At 32.2% G+C, this 19,945-nt stretch overlaps 1 protein-coding gene across 1 annotated transcript; it reads right to left on the bottom strand.

The window, feature by feature from the left end:
* Window positions 1-456: 456 nt before the first annotated feature.
* On the bottom strand, window positions 457-19,263 carry LOTGIDRAFT_145119 (hypothetical protein; the record flags this gene model as incomplete). Its single annotated transcript, XM_009056946.1, has 22 exons — window positions 457-663; window positions 1,101-1,247; window positions 1,614-1,820; window positions 2,061-2,252; window positions 3,398-3,560; window positions 4,137-4,378; window positions 4,583-4,786; window positions 5,117-5,200; window positions 5,412-5,489; window positions 6,012-6,094; window positions 6,771-6,912; window positions 9,190-9,363; window positions 12,463-12,624; window positions 13,169-13,339; window positions 13,820-14,023; window positions 14,587-14,712; window positions 15,531-15,641; window positions 15,976-16,089; window positions 16,972-17,149; window positions 17,966-18,090; window positions 18,658-18,829; window positions 19,061-19,263. Coding segments are annotated over 22 exons (3,489 nt in total), but the record flags the coding sequence as incomplete, so codon positions are not given.
* Window positions 19,264-19,945: the final 682 nt, after the last annotated feature.

Below are 19,945 nucleotides of genomic sequence, written 5' to 3'. Positions count from 1 at the left end.
ATGATGATGATTTATGGTATTTCAATTCCCATTCTACAGTATTTCAATTCTACAGTATTTCAATTCTACAGTATTTCAATTCTACAGTATTTCAATTCCCATTCTACAGTATTTCAATTCCCATTCTACAGTATTTCAATTCTACAGTATTTCAATTCTACAGTATTTCAATTCTACAGCATTTCAATTCCCATTCTACAGTATTTCAATTCCCATTCTACAGTATTTCAATTTAATGGTATGATTTTCAAATAAAAACTGGTATTTGATTTCTAAACTAAGGTATATTTCACATAAGTTGTTTATGGTATTTCAATTTAAAACAGTCTCCCTAACATGCCAGGTTGGTGGTATTTCACTTCAAAAATATGGTACATCACATTAGTTATCAGTATTTCCATACATAATAAACCAAGAATGGCATCAAGAATTCCTATAGCCTACTACTCTGTTAGTTTAGAAACCTCCACGTTTATTCTGTGCTGAAATAAGTTTATAATAAAATCCTTGTAAAGCTAAGAGTTCAGAATGTGTTCCTTCTTCTGATACAGTACCATGTCGAATGACTGCTATTTTATTAGCGTTTTGAATAGTAGAAAGTCTATGGGCTATCACAATACTGGTACGCCCCTCTCTAGCTTTATCTAACGCTTCTTGTACAACCTACAAATATAATCAAATATCAAATGAAATGAACTATAGTATAATGAAATATGTTGAGCTGCTATGATGGGTGGTGCCAGACAGAGTATTCTTACTCCTCTAGACACCTGATACCACTTTTCATTATGAAATACTTACTCACTTATAATTGATATACTTCCTCATGTGAGCAGTTTTGTGCCTGGCAGGGTTTGCTTATTCTTCTAGACACCCGATATCACTTTCATTATGAATTACTTACTCATTTATAACTGATATATTTCCTCATGTGAAAAGTTCATTAGCTGCTACTAATGTTTCTCCAATATGTTGTTTTTGGATCTTCCAAACCAGTATTTTTTACATTATCATTAGATTGAAGTGCTATGTGCTCTAGAAAAATCTAACTGGTGGACAAAGTCTAAAGTCAAAAGTAAATTATTTGAAAAAAACGTTACCTTTTCACTTTCTGTATCTAAAGCTGATGTAGCTTCATCTAGTAATAATATTTTAGGATTGCGAACTAGAGCTCTAGCGATGGCTACTCGTTGTTTCTGTCCTCCTGATAACTGACCTCCTTTTTCTCCCACTCGTGTATCATAACCCTGAAATAATAAACATCACCATCAATAAACAATCATAACCCTGAAATAATAAACATCACCATCAGTAAACAATCATAACCCCGAAATAATAAACATCACCATCAGTAAACAATCATAACCCTGAAATAATAAACATCACCATCAGTAAACAATCATAACCCTGAAATAATAAACATCACCATCAGTAAACAATCATAACCCTGAAATATTAAACATCAACATCAATAAACAATCATAAACCTGAACTAACAATGTTTAACTTTTCTACATGTTAGTGATTCTGATGTTGCCATTCTTTTCAAATATCAGAAAATCTTAAATTTTTCTTAACATGTTTCAGGTTCTGTTTTAATATTTAACACTGACCTCTGGTAGCTCAGATATAAACTGATGAATATTGGCATTCCTAGCAGCTGTAATAATTTCATCCATAGGAACCTCTCGTGTGTTGTCACCATAGGCGATGTTTTCTGCGATACTTCTGTCAAATAAAACTGGTTCTTGGGAAACAATACCCATCTGAGATCGAAGCCACTGGATGTTAAGATCTTTTATGTCATGTTTATCAATACACTGAAATTATAATAACTAACTTGTTAAAAATAGGTTCAAAAGTTCATTGTTCAAGAAATAAAGTAATCTGGCAAAACAGAACAAATTGTCTCAACTAAGATAAAAAGATAAAGAGAGGTAAAGATAAAAATTTAGCCAAAATAAAATCCAGATTTTAGGGAAATAATTTTTAAGAATCTAACACTCAACTCAGATATAGAATTGCAGTGATTTTGGGAGGTTAGAAAACAGTAGTCTTACCACAGCTCCTTCTTCTGTGTCATAGAATCTCTCTAATAATTGAACGGTGGTTGATTTACCACATCCACTAGAACCAACTAGAGCTAACGTCTCACCTGGGTTCACCTCCAAGTTCAAACCTTGTAACACCTGAACATCCGGTCTGGTGGGGTAGCGGAATTTCACATCTTTAAAATGTACTGTACTTGTTATCTGGAGAGAAAGAGAATAGGTTAATTGGATTCTATTAAAGATAAAGATACAAGGAAAACAATCTAAGGTTCTCATGGATAATGTCTACCAGCTGGTCCTTGTCCAATCCTTATAGTAATGATGTTGAACAACGATTTTACAAGGAAAACAATCTAAGGTTCTCTTGGATCTTGTCTACCAGCTGGTCCTTGTCCAATCCTTATAGTAATGATGTTGAACAACGATTTTACAAGGAAAACAATCTAAGGTTCTCATGGATCATGTCTACCAGCTGGTCCTTGTCCAATCCTTATAGTAATGATGTTGAACAACGATTTTACAAGGAAAACAATCTAAGGTTCTCTTGGATCTTGTCTACCAGCTGGTCCTTGTCCAATCCTTATAGTAATGATGTTGAACAACGATTTTACAAGGAAAACAATCTAAGGTTCTCTTGGATCTTGTCTACCAGCTGGTCCTTGTCCAATCCTTATAGTAATGATGTTGAACAACGATTTTACAAGGAAAACAATCTAAGGTTCTCTTGGATCATGTCTACCAGCTGGTCCTTGTCCAATCCTTATAGTAATGATGTTGAACAACGATTTTACAAGGAAAACAATCTAAGGTTCTCATGGATCATGTCTACCAGCTGGTCCTTGTCCAATCCTTATAGTAATGATGTTGAACAACGATTTTACAAGGAAAACAATCTAAGGTTCTCTTGGATCTTGTCTACCAGCTGGTCCTTGTCCAATCCTTATAGTAATGATGTTGAACAACGATTTTACAAGGAAAACAATCTAAGGTTCTCTTGGATCATGTCTACCAGCTGGTCCTTGGCCAATCCTTATAGTAATGATGTTGAACAACGATTTTACAAGGAAAACAATCTAAGGTTCTCATGGATCATGTCTACCAGCTGGTCCTTGTCCAATCCTTATAGTAATGATGTTGAACAACGATTTTACAAGGAAAACAATCTAAGGTTCTCTTGGATCATGTCTACCAGTTAGTTCTTCAACAAACCTCTTGGCATTGATTTTAAAAGGATAACATCTCAATAATCTTGTCTACCAGCTGGTCCTTATTCATGAGTAAATATTCTAGAAGTATCCATCCATAATAATTGGTTCTAACAAAGTAAATTTAACAAAGTAACCTACCGAACTTGGTTTACTGCCCTCAGTACTTTCTGAATTAATGGAGGGTTTCGTGTCCAAGAGGAAAAATACATTGTTGGCAGCAACTTGAGCTTTGGATGCGTCTGGTGCAAAACTACTGGCCTGACCTAAAGCCATGGCACCAAATACAATACTACCAAATACTCTGAAAGACAAAACGAGGAATTAAAATTTCCCACAAGCTTTTTGTACAATAAATAAACCAAGTACTAACGATCCGAACCACAAAACGAAACCTGAAATCTTGACAACGTTTTGGTGAAATATTGGTAGCAGCTGATAAAATTTTCATATGAAGAAGTATATCAATTATAAATGAGAATGTATTTCATAATGTAAAGTGGTATCAGGTGTTTTCCATAACTAACTATCTCATCCTTTGATTTCGTTTCCTACTTCATGACCTACCTGGGCCAGTGCTTTTTTAAGTGAGAATATCATTCCCATATCACTAATGATAAAAACATGTTTCAGTTTCAGGAGATCATTGAATGTAACATGACTTCTTTGAAAAGAGCTACTGATAGCTGAAATCAAGCCATAGTGATTATATATAGATAATATTCTACTGGTCTGATTAAACCTGTGTCTTAAACCTAAACTTCAGAAGTGACCCTAATCGTCTACTCTTCAGTCAGTTCCTATAGACAGACCTGAGAAAATCACCATGACAACTACAATATTCCCTGAATCTCTCGAAATAAACATTCTGTTTACTAACCTGAAAACGTCAACGTAATCCATTTCTCCTTCGTTAATCAAATAGGCACCAAAATAGAACGAAGCAGCGTAGGCGAAGAATATAATAGCATTTGAGAATCCAAAGGCACCGCCAACCAAATGAGCTCGTTTCAAGGCATCTTTGTAAGGTTGTAATAACTGGTTGACATACAGATTGTAGAATGTAACTTCACGTGACAGAGATACTACTGTTCTTATACTGCTAATAGCTTCTACAGCAACCTACAAACATAGTAATAACAAGTTTCAAACTGTTAACAGTGTTTAATACATAAATCCCCCAAAAAAATTAATGAAGATTTATGTTCTATTCTCACACAACACAATGAAATGTGCTATAGGGGAAATTATGTCAAGGCTACAACATTAACTCACTCCATTGTCAATTTATAAGTAAAAAAAAATCAAACTTTTATCTTTTCCTACCTTTCCAGCACCTTCCAGAGCTTCCTTATTCTTCCCTGCGACACCAGCCAATATTTTCATTTGAATGGCACCAGCTATGACAATAAAGGGCACGAAGGCTAAGATAACCAGCGTTAGTTTCCAACCGTAGATAAAAGCTAGAATTATAGCTGTTCCCATGGCAGCCAGATTCTGTATCGTCATTCCCAATCTGATACCAGTAGCCTACAATAGAAAATAGTATTAAATAACAGAACACAATTTTGTGGTATACTACTCCTTAGTTTTAATACACACTACGTTTCAACAATCTACATTGTCATCTTCAGGGGAAGAGAGGAAATATGGTACAAGAAGTTATTCAGGTTGCTTACCCAGGGGCTGGACCTCAAACACGAATAATAATCCCAGCCCATGTGAAAAATTTCATTAGCTGCTATCTATGTTTCGTCAATATGTTGTTTTGGATTTCAGTTTTAGTTATCTATTGATACTCACCCCTTGTATACCTTCATATTCCTAAAACATTAACAACCCCCCCCTATTGATACTCACCCCCTGTATAAGCGAGGCCTCGGTGGCTAGTTTTGTTGTTAAAATACCAGTATTATTCTTATGATCATCGAACCAAGAAATTTCCTACAAATATATATTACCATGGTAACAGATTTAATATAACAGTGAGAAACAAATAATTTGGTAGGAAATATATTAAATAAAAAATGAAAAATAAAATAAAAAATAAAATAAAAAAAAGGGTAAAATATTGTAAAAGGGCTTCACAGCCTAATTTTCATTTTTTTTTCAAAATAAAGATTTTTTGTTATAATGAAATAAAATGAGGACGTACCTGTTTTAACATGGCTTTAAAAGCTAAATGACGAAGTCTCATGGTCAGATTTTCTCCTGATAGTGAAAACATATAGGACTAAAAACATACAAATAACATGAAATTAAATCTTTATCACTTTTCTATAAACAATAACATATAGTTAAAAAATAAAATACTCTGGATTTCACATTCCTAAAACATAAACATTAACAAAAACCCCCCCCCTCTGGAAAATGGATTGCACCCCAAATTCTACAGAAATGTGCCCTTTTTAACTGAATTAGTACTCTCCATTTTTAATTAACCCTCTTAAAACAAATTCAGTTTGATCAAGTAGAAACATAGATATAAATAGTATATTTTAGAAATATTTTCAGGTATAATGTACAAAGTTTTTGATAATGAAAACTTCTTACAAAAAAGCGGAATGTCCTTTAAGGATTTCATTATATCTACAGATGATAAAGAATTATATTTTATTCATAAGAGAAATGGAACAGGCTTTCACCTGACTCTTTTACTTTTCCAAAATCACTGTTAAAAATGGTAGAGAATACAGATCAATGTTAAATATCTTGTCTTGTGATTCGGAATGATATTAATAGCAAACTAACGTACCTGTAAAAACATCATGACTAGACTGATAATACCAATACCAACTAATAATAATGAATACATCTGAACTTCTTTATTACGTTCCTCTCCTTTTAACTGAAACGCCTGAAAATACATAATACAAATCTTTACTTAACAACAATTTTTACAAAAATAACATTCGAACAAACATCATTAATGAATATAGATTAGTTTAATAGAAATTGCCTCTAATAACTTGTTTTATAACAGAACATATCATTGAATACTTCTGAATCATTTTGTCCAAACCACGCCCCCATTCGTCATACTTCCTCAAAACCGTGGTAATACAAGTGTGGAAAAATTTCGTAATCATAACTAAATATTGTCCAATCAAAATGGCACCTGCTGTCTTGCTAGTAAATCAAAACACGTGTCATTACATATTTTGATGAATATGTACGGTACAGAAGTGAATAAGATTTTCGTTAAAGAATTGAAGTCGAGAGAAAATCAAACCTTACTTGGAAATACTTGGAAAAACGTGTTCTTATCTTTTCAAACAGGCAGTGGCGAAACAATGTTGTGTTTTATTACATGACCTCATTTCTGTTCTACCAATCTGATTGGTCAGATTTAAATGCCACCAGTGGGCTTAGTTTAATACAGGTTAATAAGACCGTGTCAAAACCCGTATTTATGATAGGATGTATATAATGGACACCCATTCAAGTCGTTCATTTCAATTTAGCATCTTCAATGCCCACCCCCTCTTTCAGTATTTAAAACATGAATGAATACTTACCCCTAAAACTTCAGCAAAAATAATAGCAAACGCCGGTTGAACCCCACCATTTAACAAACTGGCAAAACATCCCACTAAAATAAAATACCATTCAGGGGAGTTGGTTTTAATTAAACGTCCAAAACCAACAGACGGTACCTTGTCTTCTTCCTACGGAAAATATAAAATAACAATTTATATAAATTACTGGTAGAAACTACCTTACTGATAAACTCTGATTTATAGATACAGGCAGACTAACAGTCTTGGACTTTGACCCTCAGGCTTCACCTCCTGGGTCATCTCTCTTTTTTAACAACATCCACCCATCCTTCGTCATTTTCTACATACGCCCTAAAGACAGACATGAAATAAACTGTGATGACTATAGAGATTGATAATAAAAGTGATAATTATAAAAAGCAAGCAAGGAAAACACCAACAGAAATAGATAATTTCAGCCAAAAATCCTGAATCTAAAAGACTAATTTTGAGATTAGAGTACTGAAGTTTGAATCCAATTCTATTTTTCCAGAATATTTTCAATGTTCATCTGATTTGCTTTCATATTTCTCTAAATCAGTTGGTGGATTCCTTTGACAATAAATAAGCATTTGACAACATTTAATTAAACAATAACTTGAATAAGTAGCAAGAATTATCATGTTTTTACAATATTCAACAGAATTAAATCTTCTGATTGAACAAATTAACCCCTAATAATGGCTTCAAAATGTTTATGACTTTCATGATGATAGAAGAAAGAGTTAGTGGTTCAGCTGTTATGCTGAATAGACGCAAGTCTCTAGTCGATTTCACCAACTGTCTGGTAACGCTCTACAATATATCACTGTAAAGAATATCAGAGTATGTCAACACTGTCACATGATCACTTGATTCTGGTAATTCCATCATTACAGGTTGGTTGTTAAGAACTACAGACAACAGGTGTTTGTAAACAAAACATTTGTAAGATATGATAATGAAATGTATCGCTGGATAATCAATAATCACAATATAGCATTAAATACATACTATGTAAGTATGAGAATTATTCTCTAATAGCTTTGAGGCTATGAACTATATTCAGGTCACAATATAACTATCAATGTAAAATGCAGGGAATATATAGTCTCCGGGAGAAATCTACAGACAAGAATTGCTGATTAGTTGACATGGTTGATTTTTATAAAGTAATAACAAACACTATAACGCTGTCAGGTATCTTAGTGATAAACTCAGACATTTCACATTACATAAGCTTCCTATTCTAAACATACACATGCAGGGTTGATATCATCTTCACCATATCAACCTATTACAAATTACATACTTATACCTTGACTGTAATAGCCACTTTTCTTGTATCATGGAAGTTTGTAAATGAAGCGATTTGATTGGGTAGTAAGCTAGCAAATACAGCCAATCAGAGGCGACTTCCATAGAAAGTCTGTGAACGCAAAGCCTTTATGTTAACAGTATTTCTGTCAAGGGCTCTGATTGGCTATATTGGCTGAAAAACAATCCAATCAAATCGTTGCATTCGGTGATACAAGAAAGGTGGCTATTGTAGTCAAGGTATAAGTATGAAGTTCGTAATAGCTTGATATATTATAAAGATGTGTTGAAACTAGACCTTACCTAGGACAAGATATTCATTTTTATTCTTCTATATAAACAATGGATAAACCGCGAAGAGGTGTTATCTTACTTTAGCAAATAAAGCTGCGTTAGCCCCTCTTTTTCATTTTCCAACTAATGAAAGATCTTTATATGCCATGAGTGTAGAACACACGGCCTCAATTTATTGGCCATTTCAAATGACTCGACATTTACTCGATCTGCATCATTAAAAGGGGGAAACCGGGTTGAAAATTCGGAATTTAATATTTCAATTTAAATTCTTGAGCCATTCTGATGGATCCAACGACAGATCTTTTGATATGGGAGGAAGCTTCTAGATTGCTGGTCCAACCTTGGGGATACTACCGTAGATTCTTTGAGAGGAAGCGTGTAATTTTCTGGCTACCCTTGTCTTATTTAAAGACAGAAAAGACAAGATAAGGTCTAGTTTCATTTTCTTACTTATATAACCTAATAACAGTACCTCTTTCTGAAATATACAATATGTCGGACATTAACTATGATACTATGATACTCAAATGACTGAGGATTCAGAGCTGGGCAATTTATTTTAAAGGTGCATGCCCTCACACAAGTAGTGATCCCCAGCTGCATATAAATAACAATAATAATAATAGTCACTTTATTAGGGTAAGAAATAAGACTAAAAAACCTTTCTTGCCCAACTTATATACATACAAACAAAATTAATCATTAATAATTAAGATCTATAAACACAAACCCCCTCTAAATTATGGTCGTTTTGATTTAAAAAAAAAACAAAAAAAAAAAACAAGAAACAAGACAACTAACCTTTTTGTCATCTTTTTCCTCTGAGATGGACATTTGACGTTTAATATCAGCGTTTTCATGTGATAACATACGATGTAACTGTCGTTTACTGGCTCGACCTGAACCAACACGAATAAAATCCTCTATTTCCTCTTCCTCTTCCAGTTCTAGAATATTATTAGAAAATAATTCATTCTTTCATGTCAGATTGGGAAATTTTACACATAATCTGTTAAATCCTCAGAAGATTCTTCATCAAATTTTAAAACATATGTACAAATGATTAAGAATATCAATAACCAATAAAACTCAGGTGTAGTATGTCATAATGTTGTGGATAGCTAGACAGTGGATCACATCCATATACATATACATCCACATGAGGTTGGTGAAATGAGAAACTCATATGAAACTATGTATGGTTTTTACATGTAAATAACAGTAATGTAGTTCTTGAATTTTTACTTAGACATAAGAAGTCAAATTTCTAAAATAGCTCAATATTTCAAATAAGCCTTAGAAACAGTTTTAAATATTATTTGATTAGTTGGAACACTTAGCTATTTTAAAAATTTGACTTGTTAACTCGAGGAAGAGATTCAAAATGGTTGAGAACTATGTTTGTGTAGGTGTTATTTCAATGTAAGAACCCTATGTAGTTTCCTAGGATAAGAAACTTTGACAACGTTTCTTGTAAAATTAACTATTATTTGCAGAATTATCTATCTTCCTACAGTACCAGTCTCAGAGTAAGATGAGCTCAAGTCAAATTTTCTTGGTGTCTCAATTACATATATAATGCTTTCCACACTTCAATAATCTTTTATCTTTTTACAATAAGAATATTTCCCAATATAATGCGCAGTTTTCTTACCTCAAAATAGGTCCCTTACAGAAGGGGTGCGCACTATATACATTGAAATAAATTTTGAGTTTTTTTTCTCAAAGGTGTGCACATTATAATAAGTAACTGTATTTTTCCAGATTTTGATGGGGTAAGGAAGGGGTACGCATTATACACACTTGCACAGAAATATATGTATCTCTTATATTATATTTTTAAAAAAATAATGTAAAATTTGACAAGGTATGTTTCTAATAATCAAGGAATCAACTTAATCAAAATATATTCCTCTTGAATTTACGAGAACAAACATGAAAATAGGTGCAATATTTTCTCGGGTATTGACAAGTAAGATTCAGGATTTCAAGTGATTTAAAACAAAATAAACAGGCGACACAGAGCACAAAAACTAAAACTAATTAACAAATGAATATAGCAGGTAAAATTTTATAATCTAAATGGAAACTTATTGCCCTTTTAGTAAGACTGGACGATATTGGTTCGAGTGGATATTCACCGATATATTTCGGTATTTTTTTGTAATCATGCGATATCGCCCAGTCTTACCTTTTTGTGTATGATAAATATACCAAATTAAATATGGAGCCCATGTTCCCAACTAGATACAAAAACAGTAGGACATAAACCTAAATATAACAACAAAGTCAAAAATGTGCAGCTACATAGATCAGACCATAACAAATTTCATTTTTCCCTAAACAAAAGACAGTGCAGAAACAGTACGACATAAACTTAAATATGACATAAAAACTGAATGAAATGTACAGTGACACATTGTTTTCCAACAACAATAGACAATATAGGATAGAGAACAGGGTCAAGGAAAGTAAAAGATGATACTGTACCCTCTTCAGCCTCTGTTAGTAGTTAGTGAGAGAAAGAAAGAATTATTAATCTTCTTTAATTAAGGAATGACCTGAATATATTTTCAGTTTATTGATGTATAAACAGAAAAAACCTGTGTACTACTAAATCCGCGTTGTGGAAACATAATAATAATAATAATAATTGTATTTATAAACCGCTGAAATCCACTCTACATGGAGAGTGCTCAAAGCGCTGACACATGTCACATGAAAATCATATATTCCTTCAAAAATACTTTAAACTAATGACTATTTCTGAGAGAAAGTTAAAAAGTCGACTCGTCCTTTTAATGTTCATGATAATTCTGGATACACACGGATCGACAGTGAGTTGTGAACACTTACTGAATGACTAAGGTATGATTGGTCAAACAGATGACACACCTGTCCCTTTAAATCAGGGTTATTATTATTAGCTTCAAAACTTTAGGATTGAAGGGGGCCATCTTCAAATTATTTTCGAACCAATTTTAAGGGGGTGGGGGGAAATCTTTTGAAAATAAAAGTCTAAACCCTGATATATAACAAGGAAGGTTGGAATTAGTTGGACTTCAATATATAAGATAGAAGAGTTATATTATAAATTATATAATGTTATATTAGATAAAAGAAAAGTAAATATTGTAAATATTTCATTCCATTCTTCATTAGCTTTTATTTTTAATATAGCCACAGTTTATATAATAATAACCCTCATGGACGTTTGTTAAATTAACCTTTTAAAAAACACCACAAACCACATCACAAAATGCAACGGTAGCAATTGGATTGGTTAAAGAAGACGTTATCGAGTTAGGTCAAAAGGTTAATTTGATGAATGTTTAAGAGTCCAGTCGTTAGACCCTAACTGATGTGGCTATATTAAATATAAAAACTAATAAAAAACAGATCAAAAGTTTGGTCTCTGTATGCTATATGATATATAACAATATAACATACAAAAATAAATATTTAAGTCACAAGAAAAAAGAAGTAACTTTTTCTTACCATCTTCCTGTCTGTTTGTCTGAAAAAAAAAAAAAAAATATTATCAATTACTCCTGAATGAGTTGACAATATAATCTATAAAATTACTCTCACACCATAGTGACAGAATAGCCGTCATAAGTTTCCAACACAACTATTAATTTGTTATGTAACTGAGTTGTGAATTGTGTTGAGAATTCATGACCACTTTCATTATTCACAACCATAAACAACTAGTAATCACTACGTCTGTTGTGATGAACGGACAATCTTAAGGACGTATTCAACTCTCAACTAAGGTGGAACTCTAATAATAAACTGTAAGTGAAATAAAACAATAATACAATATGGCTTACTGCCAATGTTAGATAACAGGAAGAGAGTGTAAGGGAGGTAACTAGAGCTGGTGAGCCAGTTCGTTTAGCATTCCATAGATATGTACTACGAGTGATATCTATGGTGCGTTCGGTTTATCTAATATAATCCACACAATACTCTGGCGCTAGGGTATGAGGGCATTTACTATATAAAACTCCATTCATTTCATTTTTAATAAATCTACCAGATCTAGAAGATTCATTATGTATTGACTCATACCTGATTCATGACAAGTTGATAGTAAATTCCTTTCATAGCCATCAATTCCTCATGACTTCCATTCTCCATCACATTACCTTCCTTTATCCCAAATATAACATTAGCTGTTTTAATCGTAGACAATCTGTGTGCTATAACTAGAGTGGTACGACCTTGTCTAGCCTACAAAATTAAAACATAGTTTAAATATTTACTTCAATTTCAGCTATCTGTATCGTCCATCTAAATATTTACTTTACCAGCTGATAGATCTCAATTTCAGCTATCTGTATAGTCATCTAAATATTAACTTTACCAGCTGATAGAACTCAATTTCAGCTATCTTTATAGTCATCTAAATATATACTTTACCAGCTGATAGAGCTCAATTTCAGCTATCTGTATAGTCATCTATATATTTACTTTACCAGCTGATAGAACTCAATTTCAGCTATCTGTATAGTCATCTATATATTTACTTTACTAGCTGATAGAGCTCAATTTCAGCTATCTATATAGTCATCTCAATTTCAGCTATCTGTATAGTCATCTATATATTTACTTTACCAACTGATAGAGCTCAATTTCAGCTATCTGTATAGTCATCTATATATTTACTTTACCAGCTGATAGAGCTCAATTTCAGCTATCTGTATAGTCATCTATATATTTACTTTACCAGCTGATAGAGCTCAATTGGTTAATTTTTTTGTTTAATAAAAGTTACCTTATCCAGAGCCTGTTGAACGATAGATTCACTTTCTGTATCCAGAGCAGATGTAGCTTCATCCAGTAATAATATCTTGGGGTCACGAACCAGAGCCCGAGCAATGGCAATTCTTTGTTTCTGTCCCCCAGATAATTGGGCTCCTCTCTCACCAACTAAAGTTTGATAACCCTGAAAATTTTTCAGAAAATTTCAATTTTGAAGCTTATCCTACATGGATTTATCAGAACTTTTTCTTATAAAAAAACACTGTTTTCTTGAACTGGAGTGGAGGGCAACCAAAAAAGCTCGATTGGAAAACGTATTTTAAAAATTGACCAATCTGATAAATGGTACACTACGATCATCTAATGTTGAATCTTTGAGATTAAATACCTAGACATTAGGATGGCAGTGGATTGGTTAATTCTAAACAGGGTCTATTTGTTACAATTCTTTCCCCCAATCGAACCATAAGAAACTATCTATTTATTTTCTTCACCATTTTGAAATCTGTCTGCAACTACTATTCTATTTTACAAATGTTCTAAACTTTGTGCCAATTTGTTTTTTGAACGTCCAGTTGATTCGATTTATCTGAAACATCCAGAACTCACCAATCAAGCGGCCGCTAGATTTAAACTAGTCAACTTCTGGTATAAAGCCACCTACCTCTGGTAATTGTTTAATAAAATCATGAGCATTGGCATCTTTCGCTGCCTTCTCTACCATATCTTTACTGACTCCATCACGACCATATCGTATATTCTCTTCGATTGTCGTGGCAAATAGCGTTGGTTCTTGACTCACGATTCCAATATGTTCTCTCAACCATTTTACATTCATTTCTTTTACATCTACTCCATCTATTGTTACCTAGTAATTACAATAACCAAATTATTTTGAAGATTTTTCTAAGATATCTTTAGCCCTATTATATGAGGAAATTGAAAATGAAATGAATGGAGTTTTACATCCTACTTTTCTGGGCCTTGGTTTATTGTCCCATCTGAACGACTAGATACTTTTTCCTCTTGCCTGACAGGGGGAAACAGGGTTCAAAAACATTATATGAGGAAGTACAAGAAAAATTAATTTGTTTTAAAACATGATTGTACAAATTAATTTGAAAAAAATCACAAACTTCATCCTCAGTTTGACAAAATTTATTCAGAAAGAAAATTGGATGAAGCCTCATCGTGCTCTTGAAACCATACTGTGTAATAAATTTTTTATGTTTTGTGGACAAATGTTTCTTTTTGGCAGGAAATTCATGGATTTGATAATCTATTCATATTAACTTAACAGGGCTGATACACGTTTAATAATATCATCAATATATTTATGGTTTTATTGAGAATACTTCAATGAGTTTTGTAATTCTGTAAGAATTATATGTATAGTGAAAATAACAGCCTAGATAAAACCTAAATTCTAACCTTGCCTCCCTCTGGGTCGTAGAACCTCTGTATGAGTTGAACGGTGGTTGATTTACCACATCCACTAGAACCAACTAGAGCTACAGTCTGACCAGGAGATATTGTAATATTGATACCATTCAACACCTAGTAATATAAATTTAAAAAAATACATATTAATTAGGGTAAACACGAGCCAAGATTGAAACAAAGTTAATAATCAAACAAGCATCAAGATATTTGTCTTATAACTCGACTGCAATAACCACTTTTCTTGTGTCACAGAAGTTCATAAATGAAGCGATTTGATTGGATCTTACGCTAGCGAAGATGAGTAAAGGTATAAGATGAAGTTAGTAATAGCTTGACATTGTGAAGATGAGTAAAGGTATAAGATGAAGTTAGTAATAGCTTGACATTGTGAAGATGAGTAAAGGTATAAGATGAAGTTAGTAATAGCTTGACATTGGGAAGATGAGTAAAGGTATAAGATGAAGTTAGTAATAGCTTGACATTGTTAAGATGAGTAAAGGTATAAGATGAAGTTAGTAATAGCTTGACATTGTGAAGATGAGTAAAGGTATAATATGAAGTTTGTAATAGCTTGACATTGTGAAGATGAGTAAAGGTATAAGATGAAGTTAGTAATAGCTTGACATTGTGAAGATGAGTAAAGGTATAAGATGAAGTTAGTAATAGCTTGACATTGTGAAGATGAGTCAAGGTATAAGATGAAGTTTGTAATAGCTTGACATTGTGAAGATGAGTAAAGGTATAAGATGAAGTTCGTAATAGCTTGACATTGGGAAGATGAGTAAAAGTATAAGATGAAGTTAGTAATAGCTTGACATTGTGAAGATGAGTAAAGGTATAAGATATAGTTTGTAATAGCTTGACTTTGTGAAGATGAAGTTTGTAATAGCTTGATATTGTAAAGTGATACAATGTTTATTTTAATCACCTACCTGTACATCAGGTCGTGAGGGATAGCGGAATTTAACATCATGAAATTTCACAGTTCCGTCTATTTTATCCAATTTCTTTCCGGACTGAGAGAAACTGTCTATAGAAGGTACCTGGTAATAAAACAAAACATCAGAAAAACACCCTTAATTTACAAATGAGCTCTTCCAACTAAATATATAAAGTTTCATATTGATTGAGAGTGTGCAATTGTGGAAGAGTTCACTAAACGAAGGGGTGTCAAGTAGATGACCTTACTTTTCTATGCAGTTTCGCATCCTACGTTTCTGCTTCTGACTATGCTGTGTGCTATGAGGGAAATTTTACTCGGACAGTGACATTAGCCTACTCTTTATTGTTTTCCAACAGTTAAAAACTTGCAACTTGTACGACTCTTACACAACTGAATGTTAAAACCAGAAAGAAATGAAATAATCTTAAAATTACCAAATCTATAATGGTGAAAATAATGTAACCAGCTCCGCGTCCAGTTGAAAAGGCTTGGATACCAGGAGAAGCGTTACCCAATGAAAAAGCTCCAACTAATACAGCGAAAAACACCTGAAATTAACCAACAAATAAATCTAGTTCAAAATTCTGAAAATTTTTCTTTAAATTGTGTTCTGAGGTATATTTCCACCCAATAGCATCAAAATGAAATAACAGTGAACAAATAAAAAACATTATTAACCATCGGCCCATAATTTAACTCAATATATTGCTATGTATGTATATTGCTATGTATGTATATTGCTATATTGCTATGCTATATTGCTATGTATATACCAGACTGCTTTACATCATGACCGTAACTAGAACAAGTGTTGTATAACAAATTGTCGGATCATAGATGGGAGTTGTAGAAACCTACAGAAAAACAGTTCAAGTGGAACAAAACTTCTACATCTGTATTTCAATCAGATACAGAGACGTATCTAGAAAATGCCTGAGGGGTCAAAAATGAGAGGTATCTCTCCAAGTTGAGACTAAATGGGCCAAAGCTCCTTGAATCCAGCTACAAGCAAATTTCAGATGGCCTGAAATGAATTTTGAGCATTTACAGGGCTTAATTTTCGCTTCAAAAAAAGACCTATGACAGGCTTGATATGAGGACCTGGCCCTCCCTGTATATATACTACCCACCAGGGGCCTCATTTTCCAAAACTTAACTTAAATTTGACTAATGAAATACAGTGATCTGATTGGATAATAAAAACATTATTTAAAACAGATTTTAATGTTTGACCAATCAGATGACTGGAATACTAAAATCATCTTGACGTATGAAATACAGTGATCTGATTGGATAATAAAACTGAATTTAAAATCAATCTTAATGTTTGACCAATCAGATGACTGGAACACTAAAATGATTTCAAGTTAAGTTTTTAAGAATAAGGCCCCAGAGGGTACATGTATATTGCTAATGTTACGCTAACTTACAATTAACATTCTGCCAACTGAGTAAGTCTCATGTTCCTCTACAGTCAGCTTGGTACCGTACCAAAAACCTAGAGCATACGCACAAAACATCGCTAACCACACAAATCCAAAAGCTATTCCATTGGTCATTCCTTTTTTTACACCAAACGCTTTAGCTTCTGATAGGTTAGCAGAATATCTGAGAAATAAAAAATATTAATAATGATAATATCTAATTTATTATACTAGGAAATTAGGTTTTTCTTGCATTTCATCCAACTTATATAAATATAAACAATTAAAGTCTTACACTTAGTATTTTTGTTTTGTTGATCTGCTGTAGGTGTTGGGTTATTTTAGGTTACAGGTTTGAGTCGTTGGTGCTTGATTTGTTTATGGAAGGGACTTAAGAGGTGACACCTAACTAATCCACGAATACACTGTAACGCAGTATGCAGGCTAGCGTTGAAACGGTTAGTGATTTCGATAAACTGGGTAATTTTATCGACAATAACCTTTTATTACCCGGTTAATTACTCAACAAGTTTTGCCTTTTATCACAATTATCAAGCTAGCAGTTACAATGTGTGATTGTCCTGTGAAGCCTGCTCTGCACCCCATGTAGATTAAACCAGCTATGAAATTTGATTTGGGTCACTTGAGTAATATGTAGCACATGTTAAAACATTTTCACGCGAATTGTCAGTTTTCAAGTTCGATACTCTTGACCACAGAAATCAATGTAATACCTGCAACACTTGTTATGATAAATGATACCTCATCACGATAACTCTCAATTATTCAATCATCAAAAAACAACACAAGTTCAGATGTTTAAAGATTAACAAAGTGATCAATTTTCTTAAACTTGTAATAAAATTGACGGTTAACTGATCATCTCAAATCAGAGTCCTATATCTGAGAAATACTACCTATATAACTGTCAGACTAAACATGTTCATCTCAACCCTTCCAATGTCCATGACTGATAATGCTGATATCAGAATATAAATACCGTTTGACTTCTTTCTCTTGACCCCCAAACGCCACCACGGTACGAATAGAACTTAATACTTCTTCTGCTACAGATCCAGCCTTCGCATACGCCTGTAATTCTTTACTTGTGATATTCGACGCCAGCTGAAATAATAATACAAATAATCTGTAAAACTTTTCAGTTTTTCTTTGATCAAGGGCAATAACTTTTTCTTTCTTAAGCTCTATCAAAAATAACATTCAAATATGTTTAATATCACAGAGCAATCTTTATATCTATTTTTATGAAACATGTGGATCTCGTTATTGTTAGGCTGCAGGCACGCGGACAGTCTAGGTCTGCAATTTTTTATCAATTGGCAATAACTGAGAAATTAATGCACCTGATTACTAAGATGGACAATGCCATGCAGTGTACAATGAGGGAAATTTTGCCAGGACAAGAGGATTAGCCTGTCCTTTATTGATTTCCAAATGTAGAGGGATCTTTTACAAGTATTTTTTGAAGCATTTGTGACCTCGCTTTAACGACTGCTTGCTTTCAAATATAATGATATATCACTTAATTAATATACTTCCTCATATGAAAAGTTCATTAGCTGCTACCAATGTTGTTTGGATTTCGGGTTTTGTTTTGTGGTTCAGATCGTTAGTACTTGGTTTACTTATTGATACTGCTATCCATGGGTAATTATAAACAGTTCTACCTACCCAACTCATGATAGCAGCTGAGAGAACCAGAGCTGGACTGATAGCCAGGATAACAAGCGTTAATTTCCAACCGTAAATAAAACCAACAACAAAACCAGCTATAAACGCTGAAATCCACTGAATTGAAGAACTTATCTTATCTCCTATACCGTCCTGTATCTTATTGATATCACTGAAATAAAAATAATGAATCTAAATGGAGACTTATATCATATACCATCCTGTATCTTATTGATATCACTGAAATAAAAATAATGAATCAAAATGGAGACTTATATCATATACTATCCTGTATCTTATTGATATCACTGAAATAAAAATAATAACAAGAAATAAAGGGTTTTAATGGCAGAAAGGGTCTGGGGCTGTGGTTTACAGTAATAAAAATAAATATAACACTTACTCAGCTAATCTAGAATTAAGTTCACCAGAATCATTTGTATCAAACCAACCAATTTCTTGTCTCATAACATTACGGAAAAAAGCCAGACGTATTCGATGAGCTTGACGTTCAGCAGCCGTAAACCAGAAACAAACTTGAAGATATCCCAGTAATAATACACCACACCCAATACCTTTAAATATCAAATAAAGATATGATAATAATTATAACAATAACAATGATAATGATGATAATAATAATAATAATAATAATGATAATAATAATAATAATAATGATAATGATGGTGATAATGATAATAATAATAATAATAATAATAATAATGATAATAATAATAATAATGATAATAATAATAATAATAATAATAATAATGATAATAATAATAATAATAATGATAATGATGATAATAATAATAATAATAATGATAATGATGGTGATAATGATAATGATAATAATAATAATAATAATAATAATGATAATGATAATAATGATAATAATAATAATAATAATAATGATAATAATAATAATAATAATAATAATAATAATAATAATAATAATAATAATAATAATAATGATAATAATGATGATAATAATAATAATAATGATATTAATAATAATAATAATAATAATGGTGATAATGATAATAATAATAATAATAATGATGAAAATGATGAAAATGATAATAATAATAATAATAATAATAATAATGATAATAACAATGATAATAATGATAATAATAATAATGATAATAATAATAATGATAATAATAATGATAATCATGATAATAATAATGATAATGATAATAATAATAATAACAATGATGATAATGATAATAATAATAATAATAATGATGATAATTATTATTATTATCATATAATAATAATGATA

Source organism: Lottia gigantea (assembly GCF_000327385.1).
Source record: "Lottia gigantea unplaced genomic scaffold LOTGIsca_290, whole genome shotgun sequence".
Classification (NCBI taxonomy): domain Eukaryota; kingdom Metazoa; phylum Mollusca; class Gastropoda; family Lottiidae; genus Lottia; species Lottia gigantea.
This window is presented reverse-complemented; position numbering and strand designations above follow the sequence as displayed.